The sequence below is a fragment of the Astyanax mexicanus genome, chromosome 3 (genome assembly GCF_023375975.1).
Source record: "Astyanax mexicanus isolate ESR-SI-001 chromosome 3, AstMex3_surface, whole genome shotgun sequence".
NCBI lineage: Eukaryota > Metazoa > Chordata > Actinopteri > Characiformes > Acestrorhamphidae > Astyanax > Astyanax mexicanus.
Window position 1 is genome coordinate 1296768 of NC_064410.1, and position 25797 is coordinate 1322564.

General features: G+C 39.3%; 2 protein-coding genes across 5 annotated transcripts in view; both read right to left on the reverse strand.

Annotated features, from left to right (window-relative positions):
- Positions 1-6394, reverse strand: part of nfatc1 (nuclear factor of activated T cells 1) — a 63185-nt gene extending 56791 nt beyond the window's left edge. The window contains exons 1-3 of the mRNA XM_049475719.1: positions 5915-6394; positions 5798-5849; positions 249-1281 (exon numbers count right to left, since the gene is read on the reverse strand). Coding sequence (XP_049331676.1) covers positions 249-1281; positions 5798-5816 — 1052 coding nt within the window. The 5' untranslated portion in view covers positions 5817-5849; positions 5915-6394. The remainder of the gene's footprint in view (positions 1-248; positions 1282-5797; positions 5850-5914) is intronic.
- An 8747-nt stretch (positions 6395-15141) lies between these two features.
- Positions 15142-25797, reverse strand: part of atp9b (ATPase phospholipid transporting 9B) — a 54168-nt gene continuing 43512 nt past the window's right edge. For 3 of the 4 annotated variants that reach the window (XM_022667342.2, XM_049475714.1, XM_022667344.2), the window contains 7 exons: positions 25614-25769; positions 24979-25043; positions 24779-24887; positions 24542-24599; positions 21941-22144; positions 20842-20874; positions 15142-20001 (listed from right to left, as the gene is read on the reverse strand). In XM_022667342.2, the coding sequence (XP_022523063.2) occupies positions 19865-20001; positions 20842-20874; positions 21941-22144; positions 24542-24599; positions 24779-24887; positions 24979-25043; positions 25614-25769 (762 nt within the window). In that variant the 3' untranslated portion in view covers positions 15142-19864. The remainder of the gene's footprint in view (positions 20002-20841; positions 20875-21940; positions 22145-24541; positions 24600-24778; positions 24888-24978; positions 25044-25613; positions 25770-25797) is intronic. The other variant, XM_022667343.2, reaches the window with a different exon arrangement.

Here is a 25797-nt window from a genome sequence, read left to right on the forward strand (position 1 = left end):
GGCTCTTAAGCTGGTTTGTATGTACTGTATATGTGTTGTTACTGCAATCCCAAGGAATTAGTTGGGATTCCCAAATATTCCTATAAATACCTCCAATTGTAATCTCTTGATTTCCAACAAAAAACCTGGTGGGCATCTATAGGTATATGTAGAGCCAACATGAAGCCCATGGACTAAAATTTCGTGGGCTTCTACATTTTCCAATATACAACCAAATCAAACAAGATTTGCTAGAGATCCTCAAATACCTGATATAGGTCTTTGGTTTGGACCAATATGGATGCTGAGGTACGTCCAGAAAGCCAGTGTAGCTCTCCTTCTTAAAGGGCAGGCGTGAAGTAGAGTACTCCTCATGACCGAGTTCCCCAGAGCCCATCTCCTCACCTCCAGGCTCGATCTTCAGGCTCACCATGGCGCTGTGCTCCACACTAGTTTTCCTGGTCTTGAGGGGGATCCCTTCCCCGATTTCCACCAGTCCATCTGTGGTGAGGGCGTTAATGGCTGCCACAATGGCGGAATTGGTGTACTGGTTGGTGTTGGGCAACCAAGAGTCTTCGGTCACGCTGAGCCGAGGCGAGGTCTGCGGTGAAGGACCTGGTGAATGGTTTGGTGAGTAGGGATGGTACTTGTGTGGTGCACCACTGTTGAAGCTGTACTTCCGCTTACTGCCACAGGGGGAGTTTGGGCGTGAGCCGCGAGAGCCCATCCAGTTGTCGTCAGTTACGCTGGTACGGGGGGATCCGGACGGCGAGTGGCGGGGGGACGTTCCGATGTTCCCGCTGGACAGAAGCGATGAGGAACCTTTGGGTGAAACGCAAGGCGACTGCCAGGGAGAGTTTTGAGGGGAGTTGTCGTAATTGCACGAGTAGCCCGACTCGTACGAGGAGGCGTCGGAGTGGCAGCTCCGGGAGGAAATGCTGCTGGCTGGGCTCAGGCAGCTGGGGTCGCGGTACCCATCGCCGCTGGGTAATGTTAAGGTCACGATGGAGTTGACACGCTTGGCGACGGGAACCCTGCTTTCCTCCACTTCGTCCTCAGGGAACTGGCTGTAAGCTGTGATCTCGATACGTGGGCTTTCGAGAGCTGGAGCGCCATTGGGTCCAGAACCAGGGGGCGGGAAGAATCCCACCGAGGACATGTCTTCTGGGTGAGAGAAGGACGGCGGCTGACTGATGGAGACAGAAATAACAGGGCTGGTCTGGAGGTTGTGGTACTGGGTGGGCAGGCAGGGGTTGCTCAGAGGAAGCGATAGGGTGACGTTTGGTGTGTAGCTGTATGCATCTGGGGATAAAAAATAATAAAAAAAAAACAGAGAAAAGTAAAGAATTTATCCTATCATCATTTTACACAGTAAAGCCCTACCCGGACAGGATTCGTTTCTCAGGGGGTTCTGGGGTAATTTTTTTTTCTTTTGTGGGGTTTTTATCCTCTGTGATTTTATTCCTGTCCAGAACGATCATGAGAAAATTACAGGCTGATTTATCTACTGTTTTTCTCTGAAATCCGTGCTCTTCCGTTAATTTTAGTCCCGTCTGGACGCACATCTCTGAGTTTCGTCTCCTCGCCTTTAATAAAATAGCTATCTGTCCACTGCCGCGCACCGTAATTACACTTTGGACGTGCCACAGTTTCCACGGAGATCCACGTGAAAAAAAAACACAACAACGAGTGGAAATGGAGGAGCTACTGAACACCGCAATATCATGTGACCAAGAAAACAAGCCTAAAAACTCACTGATCCTCCTGTTTTTTCAAATGCAGTCTGGATGCAGGAGTTTTATTACTGCATCCCCCTGAGAAACTAATCCCGTCCAGACTCAGGGCTTATGATAAAGATACACATATACATATATATGAAATAAATAAACATATACTCTAACATAGAGCCATTACACAAAAGAAAAGACTGCTGAAAGCTTTAAGAAACTGCTGTAAGCTTTAGGTTTGGTGTAAAGTGGTTAGATCACTCTTCCATTAAAAAGAAAGAAGGATGGAGAGACGGATTAACTTCGACCAATCACAAAGCAGAACATATATTTAGGTGAATGAAAAAAACATGTTATTTTTTTCCCTTTTACTGTTTTTTATTGGTGTTTTTTTCCAACTATTTAGTTAAATTATGCCATATAGGTAGCTTACATCTCTTCCCCGTCTCCCTTAAGAAACGTCCTCGATTCATAATACAACAAATTACACGATAAAAAAATTGAACAAAGCATATTATTTTGGCCATTGTTGCTGTACTACTAGAACGTACTGCTAAAATTGGACCAATAATTTTTAAACTATTAAACTATTTAGTTACCAATCATGCCAAATAGAAAGCTTAGAAATTATGTCCTCGTTTCATAATATATTCATTTATTTCATAATATATTTTTTTAACTATAAAGTTACAAATAGAAAGCTTACAAATGCATCTATAAGCTTTTAAACAGTGAGCATGTCATAGTTTTCTACACAAAACCGAAACCCTTGCTAAAAGTCATTGCCTGTGAAAAGGAAATAAGGAGACGGATACAAAAAAAAAAATACCAGGCCAAAAATAACCGTTGGTTAAAAATACCTCACCAAGCACAAAAACAGGTGGAAAACTAATACACACTCTCAGTCACTCAGTCTCAGAGACCAAGGTCACTCAGGTTTAGTACAGGGTATAGAGTAAGAGCTGGCAGAGGATAGTCAGTGAGTCTGATTTACTGAAACCACTGAATATAATGCAAAAAATCAGTTTTACAAACAAAGACGTACAAAGACTGAGATTGTATTTAAAACTGCATAACTTACATCAAAAATAAAGGAGAAAAAAGACATCACCTATTGGAATAGGTACATATGCATCTATGACAAATGGATTGCATACAGTCTATGGAGGTACAAGTAATAAAAGTAAAATTGCACAGAAACATCACAGTAAAGAATTTGCAGTTGAATTTGTATGCAATTGCAATAGTATGCACAGTTTAGCCTGTAGATGTGTGCACAATTCCTCAAACACAATGCAAGACCAAATTTCAGAAACACTTAAAATTCAACCTAAATTGCTCTTTGGGATTAAAAAAATAAGCTACCATAAGAGAGCACTTAAAAATGATGAGTTTCTTGGATTTTACCAAATTGAAAACCTCTGAAATGTATAATCAAGAGGAAGATGGATGATCACAAACCATCAAACCACCAAACTGAACTGCTTGAATTTTTGCCCCAGGAGTAAAGCAGCATAAAGTTATCCAAAAGCAGTGTGTAAGACTGGTGGAGGAGAAATTAAAAACTGTGATTAAAAACCAACCAGGGTTATTCCACCAAATATTGATTGATTTCTGAACTCTTAAAACTTTATGAATATGAACTTGTTTTTTTCTATGCATTATTATTTGAGGTGTGAAAGCTCTGAATCTATCATTCTCTGTAAATAAATGCTCTAAATGAGAATATTTTTATTTGTAAATTGGGAGAAATGTTGTCTGTAGTTTATAGAATAAAACAACACTGTTCATTTTACTCAAACATAAACCTATAAATAGCTAAATCTGCATACTAAAAGTGTTAGTAATGCTTTAAACACACGTGGCACAGTGACTTCAGGGGAAGACTGTGAATCAGTGCAGGTGCAGCAGCAGAAGCGCAGCAGTCGTAGCTCTAGCCTGTGTAGATGCAGAGAGAAATTTGGTGCTCTGTGAGCTGAACCGGTGCACAGTCAAGAGAGATTTAATCTGCAATAAATTATAAGCTTTTATGTGAGCGGAGCTCCAGAGAAAATGAATAACAGTCTCCCCCTAACCAAACAGCACAGCTCTGGAAGCTCCATCCAATGAACTCACAGCTATTTAAACCAGTAAACTGAGCAGACTGCAGTCAAACACGTGAAATAAGAGTGTAAAAATATTTCAGAACAGAAATTATAAACATTGCAAAAGTGTAAAATACAAAACTTTTCATTTTTTCCCTCATAGCTGCTAATTTTAGTGGTAAAAATAACCTAACAGGTTCAAAACATTCAGAATTCATTTTGATACAAAGCTGTATCTGCAAGTTTTCTATACAGACAATATATTGCAAAAGATTCATCCGTTAAATTGTGCACTTGTTTTAGTTTATAAGAGCATTCCACTTGGTAAAAGTACTATACTTAAATTAAAGCATGTGCTTAATGCCCTGTAAAACTCAATAAATCTATATATATATATATAGTAAATAAATCTATGAACTGCTTGAATTTTTGCACTAGGAGTGACATAAAGTTATTCAAAAGCAGTGTGTAAGACTGGTGGAGGAGAACATGATGCCAAGATGCATGAAAAAAAAACTGTGATTAAAAACCATCAGGGTTATTCCACCAAATATTGATTTCTTGACTCTTAAAACTCTTTATGAATATGAACTTGTTTTCTTTGATTCTGAAACTGAAGTGGTCTCTTCATTTTTCCAGAGCTGTATGTAATAGTTTTTTCCCATTGCATTGAAAGCCTGTGTAATACGTATTTTATATTTTATATAGACTTTTTTATTTCAGAAACCATCCCAAAACAGTAAAAAAAAAGATTATGATTGAAAAGTCTTCTAAATCACATTAAATTAGCAAAAAAAAATATCTGTTACTTTGCCTCAGTGGCTCAACAAGTAAGAACTAAACTACTGTGTTTTGAGTGCAGTGGGCGATTCTAAGCTACTGTTTGATTGGTTTATAAACTCGTTCATTGGCTGATTCATGATCTATACGTGTTATGTGCAACAAGACATTTAAAAATAAAGAAAATACATGATGCCCACTGTAATGGATGCAGGATTTGAAAGAGTTCATGCAGATTTTATATGTGTATCATGAGTGAATAGATCTTATTGAATGCTGTAAACTGCTGTAAACACTACTTCTCAATGGTGCAGTGATGGTGAAGCTAACTCAATCACACAATCCCATATTTGCCGTATTTTATAGTTATTGCGTATCAGAGAGAACTGTGAATATCACAGATGAACCCTCTCACCCTGAACATCACCTCTTCCTACCACTTCCCTCTGCTGGAAGCTCAGAACTATGAAGACTTGCTTGAGTAGACATGCTAACAGCTAACAGCTTTCTTTAGAGTGTGATGAAATAGCTGGTGTATTAGTTTAGAAAACTTGGTTAAACTGGTTTGGTAAAGCTGACCAATTGACCTCCAGTGTGGCCAAACATGTCATGGCTAGACTAGTCAAACTGGTCAACAGACCTGTATGGTGAAGCTTGGCCAGAGTGGTTAACTAGTTAAATCTAGCTTTTTAAACACTAAATATATAATATATATTTTTTTTCCTTCGTAGGCAATAGGCATTTATTCATTACATTAATAATAATACATAAACCTATAAAACAGCCTTAAATTTTTATATATAACCTTGATTATTATTATTATTATTAATGATGATTTTATTAATTTTCCACAGAATTAGCACTTTATTAGCATTTCATTAGCATTTTTACTGTGAGCGCTGAAGCTAACGGTCCACGTCTAGCGGTCGCGGCCACGCCCACCAGCCAGCCCTCTCCGCGCGCAGGCTCGCGCCCCTCACCGAGCGCGCTCTGCCTGCTGCTGCTGCCCACGCGGACCGAGCGAGCGAGCGCGCGGGCAAGCGCGCGGCCAGCGGCAACGCCTTTCAGCAGGCAGCGCGCGGTAAAGTTGGAGGCTGGCACTGCATATATATATTAGTATGTTATGTTATATATTTTATATTATATACAGAGCATAAGCCTGAGCAGAGCATAAGCATGCTGGAATATATTATATATTTATTTATATAGGCTATATATTGTTTTTACCTTCCTCTGCTGATTTCATTCTCCACAGCTGCTTCAGGTGGAACTCCTGAAATCTGGAGGAGGAAAAATAAGAAAAACAAAAAACAAACACCCAAAAAAAAACAAAACGAAATTCCTCCTTCTTATAGAAAAAATAGAAAAATCGGCTCCCTTGCAGAGAAAAATATATTAAAAATATATAAAAATAAGCTCTGGAGAGCTCCGCAGGTCCTCAGTCTGCAGGTTCTGCAGGTTCTGCAGGGTGTAGATGAGGGGAAAGTTGGAGAAGTTGGTGGAGGAGGAACAGCGGTAAAGGTCTGGTCCGGGATGATCGTGACGCGCAGCTTCACCGCGCAGAGATCTCCTCCGCTTTATAAACCCGGGAAACACCGGCCAGCCTGACCCCGCCCCCCGGCAATGACGTCAGCACCACGTCCACCCGGACCCGGAGAGGGATTCTCTCCTCTCAACATTTTCCAGATGTGGAGATCTTCCCCCGCACGAGCGCGAGAGGAAACGGGCAGCAGCAGCAGCGCGAGGAGGAGGAGCAGGAGAATAAAGGCTCGCGAGGGGCTCGCGCAGACAGTTGCATAAGTATTTGGACACAGAGCGTTTGTGCAAATCTGCCTATAAAGTGCATCAGATTAGTGCATTTAAAGGGATGCAACGTGTAATGTAAGTGTATGTAGTCACTGTCCAATAAAAAAAAAACAAGCATCTCCATTTTTGTGGATTTTTGAGTATAATTTGAACAAACAAACTGTTCCTTAAACTGTGCCAACATTTCTTGATGAACGGACCAATAGAAATACTTCAAAATTACCCGAATTATATGTATATCTTTGCATTTCCTAAAGTAAAACTTAGGGTGATTGCGCAACTAAAATGACTAAAGTATCCTAGTTTTTTGTTAAGCTATAGCTAAGTGGTTGCTATGGTGTTGCTAGGTTGTTGATATGGTGGTAGCTGAGGTGTTGCTAGGTGGTTGACATGGTGTTGCTAAGGTGGTTGCTAAGGTGTTGCTAGGTAGTTGGTAAGGTACGTCAACCCAATTGTTTTGAATCGTTGTTTTGAATTTGCACTTGATTCCTGAAGTGGTCTATGAGAGCCTTTGTATGTTGCAGTGGGGGAAGCTCTTTTATATTGCATTATATTATATTATGCATATATTTAAACTGATTCAATTTTTTTTTATATCAAAGCATTTCTACCCTTTACAATTTGCTGTTGCAATTTAGAAGTGCACATTCTTTAATTTTGTTAAAATTCTGTAAACACTGTAAATTAACAACATAAATTAAGACTCCAAAATCTGAAGAATATAAAAATATCATATATGGTAATGAATGGATTAATTCATTCTGAGCGGGTGATTTCTATTGGCTCTTTCTCTCTCTATGGATACCGAAGCTGCAGTGGAGTTCCATCCGTCGCTTAGTAACCGCGGGGCGTCGTCCTCGCGCATGTAAACAAGATCCTCCCGCTCTATTTTGAGCGTGAGGAAATGAGATCTGAGAGCGAGGAGGAGATTCCATCGCGAGCTGAGCGAGGTCTGCTGCAGTGATTCTCAGATTATACGATTAGAAACGCTTCATCAACCCGCAAGCAGCATCCAGCACTGAGAGTGATGATCAGTGAGAGTGATGATCACTGAGATTGATGATCAGTAAAAGTGATAATGATCAGTGAGAGTAATGATAACGAAGAGTGATGATCAGTGAGAGTGATGATCACTGAAAGTGATGATCACTAAGAGTGATGATCAGTGAGAGTGATGATCACTGAGAGTGATAATGATCAGTGAGAGTAAGGATCACCGAGAGTGATAATGATCAGTGAAAGTGATTATGATGTGTGAGAATTATGATCATTGAGAGTGATGATCACTGAGAGTGATAATGATCAGTGAGAGTGATGATCACTGAGAGTGATGATCAGTGAAAGTGATGATGATGACTGAGATAGATGATCACTGAGAGTGATGATCACGAAGAGTGATGATCACTAAGAGTATGGATCAGTGAGAGTGATAATGACCAGTGAGAGTGATGATGATCACTGAGAGTGATGATGATCAGTGAGATTGATAATGATCAGTGAGAGTGATGATCAGTTACAGTGATTAGTTACTGAGATCATTATTATCATCATCATCATCATCATCATCATCATCATCATCAGCATCTCTCAAAACCACATTCTACCTACCCAGAGAGAGCAAGGCCAACTGTGCTCTCTCAGACTCCGGCTGCTGATGCCAAGCTGATTCAGGATCCTAACTGTCGATTTTCAGATGATAGTGACAGTGCAGTTTTATCTGTTCAAATCATATGTGTTGGTTGTATTTTGGTTTGTTTAACACTTTTAAATTTACTACGTGATTCCTTATGTATTCATTCACAATTAATAGTCATAGCCATATATCTACCAATACGATTGGCTGATACATTGTTACAAGCTGTTTATAGATGGACAACGAGCACTGCCGTGTCTGGTGACAGTAAGAAATGGCAGAGTCATGACCCGGGGGGGTGCGCTGGGGGTGGGAAACACTAGCTGTCGGTTTCATCACGGGGAAATAGTAGTGATGCCCCCCCCCTCGTCGCTGGCGTGCGCTCCCCGGTCACGCAGAGCGTCCGACTCGTTTGTTTGACCTCATGGAAAGCTCTCACCCGCAGGCTAGGGGCCTAATTGGGGCAGGGGGGTGTGCGGCCCCTCCCTCGCCGGCCCTCCACTCCACAGCTATGTGAAACTGAGCCGAGTGCTGCTGTAAACAGTTTCCCCGCCGCAGGTAATAAATAGCAGCAGCCGTGAGGATTGACGAACGTCCAGCTGGACGTCAATCCGCCTGTAGTTTTTCCAGTGTTGTGCGCCCGTTTCCTACAGGACAGATTCATCCTGTATCATCCGGACAGTTCCGGAAGCTTTGCCTCAAACTCAAACTCAAAGTGCATTGCACGATGCATTAATGACATTAATGGAGAACTACAGTGCAGGCATGTGCAGGGGGGCTGGAACACCTGTATCTTTGGCTGTTACTGCCCACGCTGAAAAAAAGGATGAGTAAAATTTACTTTAAAAAGTTTCGTAACTTTCTGCATTTGCTTTTTTAAGTAAATTTAATTTTATGCAAATTGAAGTAACTTCAACTCGGTTTCAGGACTTAAATAGAGTTACACAGAGTAAATAAGAGAACTGAACTTCAGTCAATCCTTTCTTTTATTAAACTTTACTTCATTTATTTTTACTGAATCAATCCTTTCTTTTAGTAAACTTTACTTCATTTATTTTTACTGAATCAATCCTTTCTTTTAGTAAACTTTACTTCATTTATTTTTACTGAATCAATCCTTTCTTTTAGTAAACTTAACTTCATTTATTTTTACTGAATCAATCCTTTCTTTTAGTAAACTTTACTTCATTTATTTTTACTGAATCAATCCTTTCTTTTAGTAAACTTACTTCATTCTGAAATTAAATTCACTATCTATTCATTATTGAACACATTTTCGGAAAATTGGGCCTAGACTTGTGCAATGTGAACCTGGTCTTATCTGATTTATCATTTTTATCATTTTTATCATTTTCCTCTGTGTGTTGGAAGCCTAGTGATGCTGCATTGGTGAAGGCTGACTTTACGTGTATTGGAGGAGTCTGTTCTTCAGGGAGAACTGCACAGTGATGGTGGAGTCCTAGTGAGTGTGTGAGTTCATTGGCTTAGCTAAATTGGTGAGAAATTGGCTAAAAAACAGTGTAACATTTAGAGTTATTCAGTCATTTCCTGGAATACAGTTCCAGCATTCAGACATAACACGATTTTTAAAGAGAATTCAAGTCTGGAACCACCAGAGGTTCTTTTTAAATTTAAAAGCTCAAAGAACCATCTGTTGAAAAGTTCTTTAGGGAACCGAAAGAAATGCAAAGAAACCTTTTTTTTTGCACTTTTATCAGAATGACAGTCAGAATGTTCGTCATGTACTGAAAGCGTAAGTGAACCCTAGCTCCAGATCCACGGCAGATGTCGAATAAGAGTTAGTTCTTACGTCCAGAAGCTTTGGGAAAAGCTCCAGTCATACGGCTGCTATGAGGGGTGATGCATGCATGTGCCTCTGCAAACGATGTGTCAGCGCGTTTGAAAGCAGTTAAAATAAACCGAAACCACATTCAGACCCTCTGTTAGAGTCCAGGTTTCTTCAGAGTCCAGCCTGAGTCGGGGGTGCAGGGCTCTGACGTCATTCCCTGTATTCACCTCCTGTGTGTCGAGTCCCTCAGGGTCTGTCCGTCTGTCCGTAACGTAAAGTCTAGTGGCTGGAATGACGTGGACTAGATCGTGTTCTGATGGAAACCCGTTCCTGTTCCCCCTCACCAGAATACTGCTGGTTATCTGGTTACGTCTTGTAACTGTTAAAGTTAGGGGTAATCAACAGGATAAAATGCAATTACTGCAAAAAAATACATATATTCATTCTAATGGTTGCATCAAATGGTACGTATTTTACTATGGAGGTACTTTTATTTCACCACATGAACATGTACAATGATAGGACAATAAAACTGAAACACCTGTCATCATTTTAGTGTGGGGATTTTAGGTTTCATGGCTAAATTGGAGCAGCCTGGTGTTCAATCTTCATTAATTGCATTAATTGCACATTGCACCAGTAAGAGCAGAGTGTGAAGGTTCAATTAGCAGAGTAAGAGCACAGTTCTGCTCTAAATATTACAATGCACACTATAACATTATGGGAGACATACCAGAGTTCAAAAGAGGACAAATTGTTGGTGCACGTCTTGCTGGAGCATCTGTGACCAAGACAGCAAGTCTTTGTGATGCATCAAGAGCCACGGTATCCAGGGTAATGTCAGCATACCACCAAGAAGGACCCACCACATCCAACAGGATTAACTGTGGACGCTGTAAGAGGAAGCTGTCTGAAAGGGACGTTCGTTTCAATACAACACAGAGTGAACGGAGCATCATGATCAATTGTCTGCTTACATTCACTAAAGAACATAAGGAGGCCCCAAAAAAAAAATAGAACAAAAAAGGAATTATAAAACATAAGGGGAATGGAGTTCGCCAGTTCGACTCTTGTTCATGCAGCTTGCCATCAGCTGCCGGAGCCCTGAGAAAGCACAATTGAAGGACTTATGCTTTCTCTCTCTGTGTGGGTACAGTATATCAGTAGATGGCGCTCTCTCTTTTTTCTCTCATCGCTCCTCCTAGGGTGATGTGGATCAGCACAAGGCTGCGTCTGTGAGCTGATGTATCGGAACCGAGTAGCTGTAGGCGCTTTCCTCCGAGTTCCAAAAGAGGCGGAGTCTTACTAGTGATGGGTAATAATAGGTGGAGTCCTAATGAGTGGGTTGGGGAGTTGATAAAATGGTAATTTTTTTTTTTAAATAAAATGATAATAAACGTGTTATTTTAGGGACTTTTACGACGTGATTCTTGAGTCGCTGTTGTAAAACTCAGGCCACGTTTAAAAATAAATTGATTGGCTTATAAAGAGCTTAAAGTAGATGGACGGAGCTCCCCCTCCGATCTGTACACAGCCTTCCTGTCTCCACTCAATGCTCCCTTTGACTGCGGCGCAGTGACGGAATCCCCCGGTCTGTTTCCTGTTTTGTTCGGATGTTGCCCGGCAACGGTGGCGCACTTCCAAGAGGGCGTGGCCTCTGAAGCAACCAGAGCTCCCTGAGGCCGAATGAGCAAACAGTGGGTCTCGGCACCCAGACACAACACTGACTAACAGCTCCTAAAAACACCGAGTTAAGAACAGCAGTAAAGAGATGAAAATTACTGGGCTAAATTCAGCAGAGTCTATTTTAAAACCCTTAAAAAAAAGCTTTAAAACACCCAATTCAGACTTACTCACACTCCACACACTCACACACACCACAATGAGTCCAGCTCAGTAACGAGAATCGACAAGGAACGTGGGTGATAATCATGAAACCATAAAATAAAGTGTTTAGAGAACATAATGGATGCAGAGAGCACTTCAGTTTCTGAATCAGTTTCTCTGATTTTACTATTTATAGGTTTATATTTGAGTAAAATGAACATTGTTGTTTTATTCTATAAACTGCAGACAACATTTCTCCCAAATTACAAATAAATATATTCTCATTTAGAGCATCTATTTACAGAAAATGAGAAATGGCTAATATGAGCTTTTAGACCTCAAATAATGCATCTTGGCATCATGTTCTCCTCCACCAGTCTTACACACTGCTTTTGGATAACTTTATGCTGCTTTACTCCTGGTGTAAAAATTCAAGCAGTTCAGTTTGGTGGTTTGATGGCTTGTGATCATCCATCTTCCTCTTGATTATATTCCAGAGGTTTTCTATTTGAAAAAAAGGAAACTCATCCTTTTTTCTCTCTTTTTTTTAGAGCTGTAGTTTAATTTTACTGTTTCTCCTTGAAGAATGTTTGTGTTTTGCATACTTGCTCTGGAATTATTGAATGATTAATTGTATTGTATAGCTAGTATAACCTTAATATACAATTAGTTTTAAGTCAGTATTTTAGTAATAGTGGATGGATGGATGCTTTATATCCCGAGGAAATTTAGGCAAGTAGTAGTAGTAGTAGTAGTAGTAGTAGTAGTAGTAGTAGTAGTAGTAGTAGTAGTGGCCAGTTGTAGTAGTAATGCAATAATAACAAGCATATTGTTTTTTTCGTCTAGTTTGTAGAATTAGCTGTAAGACAAGCAATTTTATTTCCAACATCCAGGTGCGAACTGGAAAAAACAATACATTAAAAAAAGAAAACAGCAGGTTAAAACAGAAAGACAATTCTTTTCTTTCTCTTAAAAAGAACAAAATCATCTGTGAACATGGAATCCAACATCCACTGCTCTGCAAATGACACATAATGACTCCCATGTGCAGAAGCAGCCATCGTTTAATCATTATCATTAATAACGGGACGGACAGAAACTTCCCGGTAAAAATCTGGAATAATTACTGAAGACTCAAACCAGTGAAAAACAGATGAGCAATATGTGGAAGTTCTGATGGTGGAGTTTGTATGCAGCTAGAGACAAACTGCACTCACTAGTTTTACATCTAAAAATAAAACAGTAGGGTTTCTTTTTTAGGAGTAAATGTAGAAATACTGTTTATTCGATCAGTTTACAGTTTCTCTGATCACTCAACACGTCGCGAGGCTCCGGATTCGATAATGAAAGAGTTTCCAGAAGCTCAGCTCTGCTCGTTTACCTTACGATCAGATAATGATAGATGAAGAAGGTGAAGATCCAAACATTTTGCCTGCAGTCTTTTCTCTATTTTTCTGTTTTCTGCTGCAATTTCTTATTTTTAGTGTTATAGCACTAGATCTAGATCCAACAACTCCCTGATGCAGAGATAACTCAGATCATAATCAGCTGTAAAACCTTTCAAATGAAAGGAATCGAAATGTCTCACTAAACTCTATTAAGGCAAGTGTGACCTTCAACCCTCTAGCTCTTGTTCTTCGTTCTTTTTTGACCTCCTGGATGAGTTGTCCATGCCTTTTTGGAGTAATTTCAGTAGTGGTGTAAAAAAGTGTTTGTCCTCTTTAGGATTTCTTTTTTTTTTTTTTTTTTGCATCTTTGACTCTTTTAAATGTTTCAAATCATCAAATATAAATTAAATATTAATCGAAGACAACATAAGTAAACACAGAATGCTTAAAGTTTAGTTTTAAATTAAGGTTTTTATTATTAAGGCCCAACAAAAAAAAAATCAAACCTACAAGCCCTGTGTAAAAAAAAGGATTTGCCCCTAAACTTAATAACTGAGTTGTCCTGGATGAGTTCTTCATGCCCTTTTGGAGTAATTTTGGTAAGCCGGCCGGTCACTCCTGGGAAGGTTCACCAGTGTTCCATGTTTTCTCTATTAGTGAATAATAGTGAATCACTGTGGTTCTCTGGAGTCCCAAAGCTTTAGAAATGACTTTATAATCTTTTCCAGACTGATAGATGATCAATAACTTTGTTTTCTTCTGACCGAACAAAATTATCCCAAAAGGGCATGAAGAACTCATCCAGGAGATCCCAAAAAAACCCAGAACAACATTTAAAGAGCTGGTGGAGGAGAACATGACAAGATGCATAAAAAACTGTGATTAAAAACCAGGGTTATTCCACCAAATATTGATTTCTGATCTCTTAAAACTTAATGAATATGACCAAAAAGAAGACAAATGCCCATCTCACATTTGCCAACAAACATCTAGATAATCCCCATATCAAGGGATAAGACAAGCTGTGTGTGTGCAATTGCTTAAACTCACAAAAGTTAAAATCACAAGCCTTGTCCAGCTTCTGCAGAAGTTAATTTAATAAAATTAAATAGTCATAAATAACAAAAAACTTCACATACACCCATACTCCACATTCTACGTCTTCGGTCTACATCTGTAAATACGAAGCATAATTTGTTTACTGTCCAATCACAGCGAGAGAGAGAGAGAGAGAGAGCATGAGATTCATCCTGGATCCATTTCTGGATAGTTAGAAGCAGTGGACCATCACAGAGGAAGAAGGTCCCCATAAAACCACACTCTTCCTGCACTGAGAGGAAGACAGACTCTGAGCTGTACGGGAGAAAAGGGCATTAATAACACATTTTTAGTTTATTGGATGCAATAAAAACAGACTTTTATACACATTTTTTCCACAGGCAATAAAATAAATAAATAAAACAAATATAGAGTAATACTAAATAAGTGGTATTGAAGTCTATTTAGCTTTAAATGGCATAAAATTGGGAAAGAGCCTTTAGAGCCTCCTAAATACTAAGAGACTGCTGCCCCCTAGTGGATACAGCTAAAAACAACAACTGAAAAATATACAGCTCTGTAAAAAAACAAAAGAGCAACTAAAAATGATGAGTTTCTTTGTTTTACCAAATTGAAAACCTCTGGAATATAATCAAGAGGAAGATGGATGATCACAAACCATCAAACCACCAAACTGAACTGCTTGAATTTTTACACCAGAAGTAAAGCAGCATAAAGTTATCCAAAAGCAGTGTGTAAGACTGGTGGAGGAGAACATGATGCCAAATGTGATTAAAAACCATCAGGGTTATTCCACCAAATACTGAATTGATTTCGGAACTCTTAAAACTTATGAACTTGTTTTCTTTGCATTATTTGAGGTCTGAAAACTGTTTTTTTTTTTTTTTTGTAAATAAATGCTCTAAATGACAAATAAAAATATTTTTTGGAATTTGGGAGAAATGCTGTCTGTAGTTTATAGAATAAAACAACTATGTTTATTTTACTCAAATATATACCTATAAATAACAAAATATGAAAATAAAAAAATATATATATAAAATTGATCACAATAAGTGTTTAAATAAAGTACAAATTTCAACACCTTTATTGCTCTTTAATGATCATAGTTTGAGCCATAAATCATAAATCAACAACATCATCATCATTACCACCAATACAATGAAAATCATACGATTAAAAAAGAGAAAAAGAACAAAACAAACTAAAAAATAGTGGTCTAATACTGAAAGCAAACAGACCAAAAGCCAAAAACGGGGCTTCGATCATATACATATATATTCGTCACTGTGAGACTCCAGCTGGTTTAGTTCACTTCCTATTTACACATTCCAGTAGTTAAAAGTAGTATAAAAGTGCCGGAAAACTGTAAATACTCAATTTTAGCAATAAGAATAAAGTTAATACAGACGTGATGCTCGATCTCTCCTCACATAACGAAGATTAAAGTTAAGAGCTGCTGAAGAAAACAAAAAAAAAACACGTATATTTACCAATAAATCAATAAATCACCACGTCACATAGGAAAGCATCAGGACTGAGCTTGGCAAATGAAGGAGTTTGGCATATTAACTTTTTTTTTTCATGGTCATTTTTAGTATTTCAAAAAATAAAAAAAAGTGTTTCTCTTTCACACTTACACACAAATACAGACAGACACACAGAATGATAAAACTCATTCCTCACATGTACTAAACACCACATTCTGCCCAAAGAAAGAACAGCATACTTTTTTTTTCTTAACACATTTTTAGAACATAAATATAAATATAAAGTCCAGTGTTTTGTATAAAGTCAAATTTCAGAACTGTGGTCAATCTGATTGTGGTTGATTGCCAAAAAAAAAAAAGGTAAATTGGATATTAAGTTATATTAATAAGCTCTGAATTGTACTAAATTTGATTTATACTTAAATAGCGCCTTTCTAGAAACACAAGGAGCCTTTACAATCATTTTATACACAGCAGCCAATCAATCACACAGTTGGTGGCATGTCGGCACAGAGGTCTTGGGTTCTAGTCCCTACCTGGGTGGAGTTTTTAGCACTGGGGTCTTGGGTTCAAGCGCTGGGGTCTAGGGTTCAAGTCTCTATCTGGGTGGAGTTTCCAAGCTTGGGGTCTTGGGTTCAAGTGCTGGGGTATTGGGTTCAAGTCCCTATCTGGGTGGAGTTTCCAAGCTTGGGGTCTTGGGTTCAAGTGCTGGGGTATTGGGTTCAAGTCCCTATCTGAGTGGAGTTTCCAGGGTTGGGGTCTTGGGTTTTAGTCCCTATCTGGGTGGAGTTTCCAGCTCTAGGGTCTTGGGTTCAAGCGCTGGGGTATTGGGTTAAGTCCTTATCTGGGTGGAGTTTCCAGCGCTGGGGTCTTGGGTTCAAGTCCCTATCTGGGTGGAGTTTCCAGCTCTGGGGTCTTGGGTTCCAGTGCCTATCTGGGTGGAGCTTCCAGGGTTGGGGTCTGGGGTTCAAGTCCTTATCTGGGTGGAGTTTTCAGCGCTGGGGCCTTGGGTTCAAGTCCCTTTCTGGGTGGAGTTTTTAGCGCTGTGATCTTGGATTCAAGCATAGGGGTCTTGGGTTCTAGTCCCCATCTGGGTGAAGTTTCCAAGCTTGGGGTCTCGGGTTCAAGTCCCTATCTGGGTGAAGTTTCTAGGGTTGGGGTTGTATGTTCAAGTCCCTATTTGGGTGGAATTTCCAGCACTGGGGTCTTGGGTTCTAGTCCCCATCTGGGTGGAGTTTCCAGTTTCTAGCACTGGCTAGAATTGTCAATGAAAACATGTCAGTGCAAAGTATTTAGCTTTAGTTGGCATGGCAAATGTCATGGGACACGATATACAGCTCTGGAAAAAAATTAAGGAACCACTTAAAAATTATGAGTTTCCTTGATTTTATAAAATTGAAGATGGATGATCACAAACTATCAAACCACCAAACTGAACTGCTTGAATTTTTACACCAGGAGTAAAGCAGCATAAAGTTATCCAAAAGCAGTGTGTAAGACTGGTGGAGGAGAACATGATGCCAAGATGCATAAAATTAAAACTGTGACTAAAAACCAACCAGGGTTATTCCACCAAATATTGATAATTTCTGAACTCTTAAAACTTTTTTTATTTCAGTCATTTCTCATTTTCTGCAAATAAATGCTCTAAATAACAATATTTCTATTATTATAATTTATGAGAAATGTTGTCTGTAGTTTATAGAAAAAAACAACATTGTTAATTTTAATCAAACATAAACCTATAAATAGCAAAATCAGAGAAACTGATTCAGAAACTGTAGAAGTGGTCTCTTCATTTTTTCCACAGCTGTATATTGAGATAATGACTCATTTACTGGTACCTCCTGAAGAAATAAATCTGAACAATACATTAAACATGCATTAATCATCAAAATCAAGCCGTCAAGACATTCTTTTTGAACTGAACCGATCAATCATTGAGCAATCATTGATTTTAAACACATGGGTGGGTGATGGTTGTGTACATTTAGGAAATTCTCAGTAAGAAAGTCTTGTTTCCAGCTTCATGACGGGAAATTCTCTGTTCTGTGGCACATCTTTTTCTTAAGTTTTTGCAGCTGGTGTCTTTATGAAGTATGAATCATTCAAAGCTGCCAATACTGAACTGTTTCTACGCATAAATGACAGGCAAGAATAGAAAAAACTCTCATTAATAAACACCTACAAATCCCCATCAGTTAATCATCACAATCTGAAATACATTTTTCGACAAAATAATAACACACAACTGGATTTCTGCAAAATCCAGAGGCAGATATGTTCAATGTTACAGATGTGGTCATGATGATTCGACACAACATGAGCATAAAAGTAAAAAAAAGTAGCTTCCAGAAGCTACTTTTATAACTTTTTGGGTAGTGCTCCTCCTGGTGAGAGATTTTTAACTCCTGGACATGCTGAAACAAGGAAAGCAGGGTTTAAAACTTTTGTTTTTCAGCAGGATTATGCTTACCCACACACAGCAAGGGTTTCCTAGAATATCTTTACCAGATTGCACCACTTCCTTGGTCTGCCAAGCAGGGCCAATCAAGAATTTAAAGGAGAACTCTTAAAAGAGTGAAATGGACTTTGGTTGTATTTATTAAAACGAGATAAAAAAAAAAGTACTTATCTGTTTTGAATAGCTCTCCTCCGCTTTCCTGCAGCTTTCTGAGATCCAGTATTTTGTTCACTTTGCCCAAACAGGCTTTAGAATAAGTTAGAATAAGATAAATCACTTTTTTCACGACGTCCGAAGATTTACCTACCTATGTACAGGATGTAAAACTGTGGCTTTTAATAAACTTCTTGTGCAGGTTTAAAGTTTGTCCAAACACCCTTCAGACTGAGAGATACGGGGCATAATTTACCCTGATAAATCACTTTTTACACCGTTATCCAGCTCAAAGTAACTCCACACCTCCTTACTAGAATCCGAGAGGAGAGCTCTGACATTTAAAACGAGGCATTAATAACTTAAAAAGTGCACAAAAAGCTTAATAAAAACCACTGTTTACATCCTATAACACTACTAGCTTTAGCTCCGAGCGCCGCCTTCACTGTACTGATAATGACATAGACATACATTTACACAGACTGCGGTTGTTTTTTCTTGTTGCAGTTCAGTGATGGCGGTACCTGGAGCTGAATCTAGCGTCATAGAATGTAAACAGTGCTTTTTAATAAGCTTCTTGTGCACTTTTTTTTTCTTTACTTTTTTGAGCTGGATAACAGTGTAAAAAGTGATTTATCAGGGTAAATTATGCCCCGTATCACCCAGTCTGAAGGGTGTTTGGACAAACTTAAAATTTCTGGATCTCAGAATGCTGCAGGAGAGCGGAGGTGAGCTATTCATCAAAGCCAAATAAGTACTTTTTATCATGTTTTACTACAACAAAAGTCCATTTTACACCAGAGTTCTGCTTTAAAAACATCTATATATATATTTTTTTTTCGTCAGTGGGTGTAATTCCTAATTCTTGATTAAGAACAGCTTAATGCATTCACAGCCCGTTCACAAAGGCTTCATAACTGCTTCATAAGGAAAGTGTACAAACATTTGCTTTGACAATCCAGCCTTCTTGTCCAACAACACACACAACCAATGCACACTGTTGAACATTATAAATACAAAAAAAAAAAAAACGAGTTATAAAAAATCTCCAATCCTACGTTCGTTAAAAAAAGGTCGTGAAAAGCAAACGTTTCCACAGATTCGATGAAGAATGAAGTAGAAGTGCACTGAAATAAAGGAAGCCACCAAAAAAAAAAAAAAAAAAAAAAAAAGGTTCATCGTCGTTTCTTGAGTTTTTTTGGATTTCTGGAGATTGAGTTGAGTTTTGCTCAATTTCCTCCAAGTTCTACCATTTAACTCTTTGCGAACTTTTTTTTCTTTGTGCTTCGTCTTTTCAAGTATTCACAGAATCTCTCTCTTCAATTTTTTAAGAGTTTTACAGTTTTCTCTCCGGTGATTTCTCACACTGTCCTTTCGCGAGGCGTAGATGACGCAGTAGCATAGATAACTCCACAGCACGAGCTCTACACAAGGCATGATTAATATTATACGTTCATTAGGCACTTATAAACACTTACATAACAGCTTACAGAGTACAAAAGTCATGGTTGGGGACACTACTACTACTGCAGCAGCAGCAGCAGCAGCAGCTGTCGTGCCTTTATGCCTATTTAACGCTGCACGTTACGCTGCTATGCATGCTTATAAATGCTTATAAACGCTTATAAACACTTGTTCCTGGTAATATCATGCCCATATGAAACTACAGAGGCGTGTCAGCAGCTTCAGGAGGACAGTTTGGAGTAGCTGGGAGGGGAGAACTTGCGCTTCAGGTATTTGATGATGTACAGAGGCAGGCAGCTGACCAGCGTGATGACGCACACCTTCCACAGGAACGTCCGCGTGGTGATGAACGACAGATCTGGTGGAGAAAAGAATAAAAAAACCGTAAAAAGATGTAAAGAAAGATCAGATTTTGGGTGAACTTTAAAACTGTTTACCACTCGCCGCTGTAAAACGCAGAGGTGAAAAGTAATGAATTACGATTATCTAAAGTTACTGTAATTGAGTAGATTTTATGAGTAATTTGTAATTTTCAAGTTCTCAAGTACATTTTGACACAAGTAATTCACTTTGCTACATTGGAAAACTCCCAATTACTGAGTAAAACTAAATGCTGGGGGAAAAAAAAATAATTTGCAATGTGGCAATGTGGAATAATAGTTCATTAAAAACAATTTAATTTATGACTTGTTTGTACTATTTTTACATCAAATAATTAAAAGTAACTATGTAATTTTTACTTAAAGTACATTTTAAATTGAGTACTTTTTTACTTTTACTCGAGTAGATTTTTAGATGGTACTTTTACTTGAGTAGAATTTTAGCAAAGTAAAGGTACTTTAACTCAATTACAATTTTTCAGTACTTTTTCCACCTCTGTAAAAATGGAAGATTTAGGCTGGAATTGATGATAAAAGAAGGAAAGATAGTGAGATGGTGAATCGAGTGAGGAGCAGGGCAGTAGTGATATTAGTGAGTAGTGATAGTGGAATGTTCTGAAAGAAAATGAAGAACAGGCATCACTGATTCACAAGAACACACTGATTTCACAGTGAGATGAAACGTTGTGGACGTCACACGAGTAAAGCTGGGTACCGTTTTAAACAGGAGTTTGTGGGAAAAGAGAGAAAGGTAATGATAAAGACGAGAGCAGGAGGGATGAGCATGTCGACAGGTATCCAGGCAATGAAGCACCTACCCAGAAAAGATCCTAACGACACTCTACCTATACCTGAGCAGAAGCCAGAGAGACGAAGAGACAAAGAGCAGCAGCAGTGAGGACAGAGAGACAGCGAGAGGAAGAGACAGAGCTTTAGAGCAGTGAGACAGATCAGCTACACTACAGTATATGGACAAAAAGTATATTGGGACACCCACATCTAGGACTTTCACAATAATTTCATTGTTCCTTATCATATAATAAATGAACAGGACCTCATTAACATTTCTGATAATGACGATATAACAGATTTTACCGATTTTAGCACATTTTAGTTGTGTCCCTGTTGTGTTTCACTCAGTCCTGTTACCGTAACACATTACCCTGATCATCTGAAACATTCTACAACAGGAAGTCACATCTACAACAGGAAGTGACATCAGCAGCTGGTTCTTCTAAAGAAGATCATGGGAAAAACAAATTTAAATTCACTCACTATTATTATTATTTTTTTTGTGTGTATCTGATCTTACTGGTTTATTTTTAAAGTTCCAGTAACAGGAGTGAGTTCCAGTAACAGGAGTGAGTGGCAGTAACAGGAGTGAGTGGCAGTAACAGGAGTGAGTGGCAGTAACAGGAGTGAGTGGCAGTAACAGGAGTGAGTGGCAGTAACAGGAGTGAGTGGCAGTAACAGGAGTGAGTTCCAGTAACAGGAGTGAGTTCCAGTAACAGGAGTGAGTGGCAGTAACAGGAGTACTTTTTTTGTCACAAATACTAATTATTTGACTATCTTTACAATAAAGACTTAAAAAAAAAATTATTATTAATAATAATAATAATAATAAAAAAAAAAATTAAAGCTGCCTGAGATTGAGCAGTACATACTTTAAATAATTGAATATATATGCTATTAGATTCAGAGTTAAAAAAAGATAAAAAAAATAAGTTTAATTTGGAAGATTTACAACAAGCAAATGGCTCCCATTCGGTGAAATGGCCCTTATGTTATTTTTTAATATATATATATAAACAGTGCAGATTATTTTCGGCAGTCTTGCGATAACGACCAACCACGAATGAGGAGTCAAAAAGTCTAATGACAGTACCAGAGTCTGGAGTATAGGGGGCGCTCTCTTACCGAAGTACTCGTTGAGGAAGGCCAGCGAGGCGAGGTAGCAGCCGAGGCTGAAGAACTCCGCCACCACCATCAGCCAGTGCCACGTTCTCACCATCAGCGCCACCATCAGGAGCTCGGTGAGCACCAGCGCCGTGAAGGAGATCGCCACCACGTGCACGAACTCCTGATCAAACAGCACCAGAGCGCCGTACATCAGGATGCCCCCTGCAGGACAGGAGGGGAAGCGCTGAGTATTAGTGACCGATGTGATAGATAACGATCTAAATCACCAGAGAGAACCTGATTCCACACTGTGCATTATAAATATTAATACTCAGTGTGGAAAAATATTTTAATAATACTTTTACTATATATATTTTTGTAAATATTTGTAAGTAATCAACTAATGACAAGACAAAACAAGACAAGACATGATATTGGGTTCCCGAGACGAGACTGAGACGAGAACGAGACAAGATTTTTACAATATCGTTATAATATAAATAATCTGTAAGTAATAAATAATCATGTAATGGATCAATTTATACTTTATTTTATCTAGTTTGTGGTGAAGCTGGTGATCCGTGGGTTTGCTCGTTCACTTCTCGTTCTGACTGTATCTCGTCTCCGCTTTCATTTTAATCATAAACGCCGGCCGGCTCGGTCTAATGGCCTCTGACTGATGGTATAATTGCTGCTCTTCATTCGGAGCAGACGAGGCCGGTACATTCCTCAGAGTTAACCGCTGGATTAAATGAGGCCGTCGCTCGGATTTCCTCCGCTGCCGCTTTTCTCTGCGTATTGAGGTTTAATTAAAAAGCAGGAGCTGTCGGGATGTCACGCTCCGACAGGGACACTGATCTTTCCCGCCTGCAGCAGCGACTGTATCCGTTTACGCCGCGAGAAACCAGACGAGCCGCGAGAGAGAGCGCGAGAGAGCACGAGAGAGAGAGCAAGAGCTCGACAGAGAGAGAGCGCAAGAGAGCGAGAGAGAGCGGGAGCACGAGAGAGAGAGCGCAAGAGAGAGCGCAAGAGAGCGAGAGAGAGAGCGCAAAAAGGGGGTGCAAAAGCGTGAGCGAGCGAGAGCACGAGAGAGAGAGAGAGCGCAAGAGAGAGCGGGAGCACGAGAGAGAGAGCACAAGAGAGAGCGTAAGAGAGCGAGAGAGAGAGCGAGAGCACGAGAGCGCAAAAGGGGGGGTGCAAAAGCGTGAGCGAGTGAGAGCACGAGAGAGAGCAAGAGCATGAGAGAGAGAGCGAGAGCACGAGAGAGAGGGCACAAGAGAGAGCGCAAGAGCGAGAGAGAGAGAGCGAGAGCACGAGAGAGAGAGCGCGCAAGAGAGAGCGCAAGAGCGAGAGCGCAAGAGAGAGCGCAAGAGCGAGAGCGCGCGAGAGAGCACGAGAGAGAGAGCGAGAGCACGAGAGAGAGAGAGCGCAAGAGAGAGCGCAAGAGCGCGAGAGAGAGCGGGAGCACGAGAGAGAGAGCGCAAGAGAGAGCGCAAGAGAGAGAGCGAGAGCACGAGAGAGAGAGCGCAAAAGGGGGGGTGCAAAAGCGTGAGCGAGCGAGAGCACAAGAGAGAGCGTGAGCACGAGAGAGAGAGCGAGAGCACGAGAGAGAGGGCACAAGAGAGAGCGCAAGAGCGAGAGAGAGAGAGCGAGAGCACGAGAGCGAGAGCGCAAGAGAGAGCGCAAGAGAGAGCGCAAGAGCGAGAGCGCGAGAGAGAGCGAGAGCGCGAGAGAGAGCGAGAGCACGAGAGAGAGAGCGAGAGCACGAGAGAGAGGGCGCAAGAGAGAGCGCAAGAGCGCGAGAGAGAGAGCACGAGAGAGAGAGGGCGCAAGAGAGAGCGCAAGAGAGAGTGCAAGAGAGCGAGAGCGCGAGAGAGCTGGCTTCCGGCCTGAACTTCAGATTCAGACTTTTAATACACTGCAGATCATTACTCACAGCTTTCACATTCCTTTTCCCTTTAATTCCACATAAAAAAAAGATATATGTATGACTGGTTTTATTTTTGTCATCATACCTACATCATACATACTCAAAGATATTGAATTCTCGAGAAATTACAAGAAAATTTTTATAATACTATTACTATATATTTAAAAAAATATATTTTTAAAGTAGTCATTTAATGACGTGAGACGAGACGGGACGAGATGAGACACAATATTGGGTTCATGAGACGAGAACGAGACAACATTTTTACAATACTGTAACTATATATATATATATATTTATATTTTTTGTAAGTAATCATCTAATGGCATGAGACAAGATGAGACACAAAATTTGGGTTCATGAGACGAGAACGAGACAAGATTTTTATAAAACTATTACTATATATTATTTTTAAATATTTTGTAAGTTATCATCTCATGAGACGAGATGAGATGAGACACAATATTGATTTCGCGAGACGAGAACGAGACGAGATTTTTCTCGATTTTTTTCTTTTAAAAATATTTTTAAATAAATAAGCTATCATTTCACGAGATGAGACACAATATTGGGTTGATTTAAACATTATTATTATTATTGCTGAAATAATTATTTTGGCTTCTGATTGAAAGAAACAGTTATTTCTGTAAAAGGTGCATTAAAAAAAAACATATATAAATATTTTTTACCTTGATACACGCTTATCAAAACCCAGATAAGAAAGGTTTTGAATGATAACGACCGACCCTATAATGGGAGAGAATTAGAGGAGAGAATGAAAGTTAAAAATAATGAAAAAAGTACCAAACCTGAATGTTAAACAATGAATGATAAATTATTGAATAGTTGATAGTATAAGTTTAATAGAAAAGCTTAATCAACAAATAAAAAAGTAAGCTGTTACTGTTTCTATGTTGTAGAATTACCTTGGTGAGATCTTTATAGAGTTCTGGGTACAGCAAAGCCATCTCCGGCTTCACGTCTTGGTCCAGCACCAATGAGAACACAGGAAACATGGTGTAGATTGTAGCATAGCTAAAAACACAAGAACAATCTAATAAATGCTGGAATAATAAATCCATTTATAAAAATATAAAATCAGAAATCAGTGTTAGAAGTTCCCTACCCGACCATGAGGAAGCCCTGATACAGAGGAACTGAAGCAAAGTAGAAAATGGAGGAAAACACAGCCTGAGGAAAAATAAAAATTATGATGTAAAAATGATGCAAATATGAGCTTTGAATTTGAATTGATATTTAAAAAAAGATCACTTCAGTTTCTGAATCGGTTTCTCTGATTTTGCTATTTATAGGTTTATGTTTAAGTAAAATGAACATTGTTGTTTTATTCTATAAACTACAGACAACATTTCTCCCAAATTACAAATAAAAATATTCTCATTTAGAGCATTTATTTTTTTTGCAGAAAATGAGAAATGACTGAAATAACAACAAAAAAGATGAAGAGCTTTCAGATCTTATTCATAAAGTTTTAAGAGTTCAGAAATCAATTCAATATTCGGTGGAATAACCCTGAGGGTTTTTAATCACAGTTTTAATTTCATGCATCTCCTCCACCAGTCTTACACACTGCTTTTGGATAACTTTATGCTGCTTTACTCCTGGTGTAAAAATTCAAGCAGTTCAGTTTGGTGGTTTGATGGTTTGTGATCATCCATCTTCCTCTTGATTATATTCCAGAGGTTTTTAATTTGGTAAAATTGCTCTCTTATTTTTATCTTGGTGAGGTGCGTCTCTAACCTGCATGGTGGAGATGATCATGCCGCGGTGCATCACGAACTGTCCGAGAGCCGCTGAGCGCTTGTAGCTGTTCCGGCCGTGGACCACGAGCAGCCGGCCGATGTGCTTAAACTGAGTTATGGAGAAATCCGCGGCTAGAGACGCCTGCTTTCCCTCCTATAAAAACAGTGATAAAACAGTACTA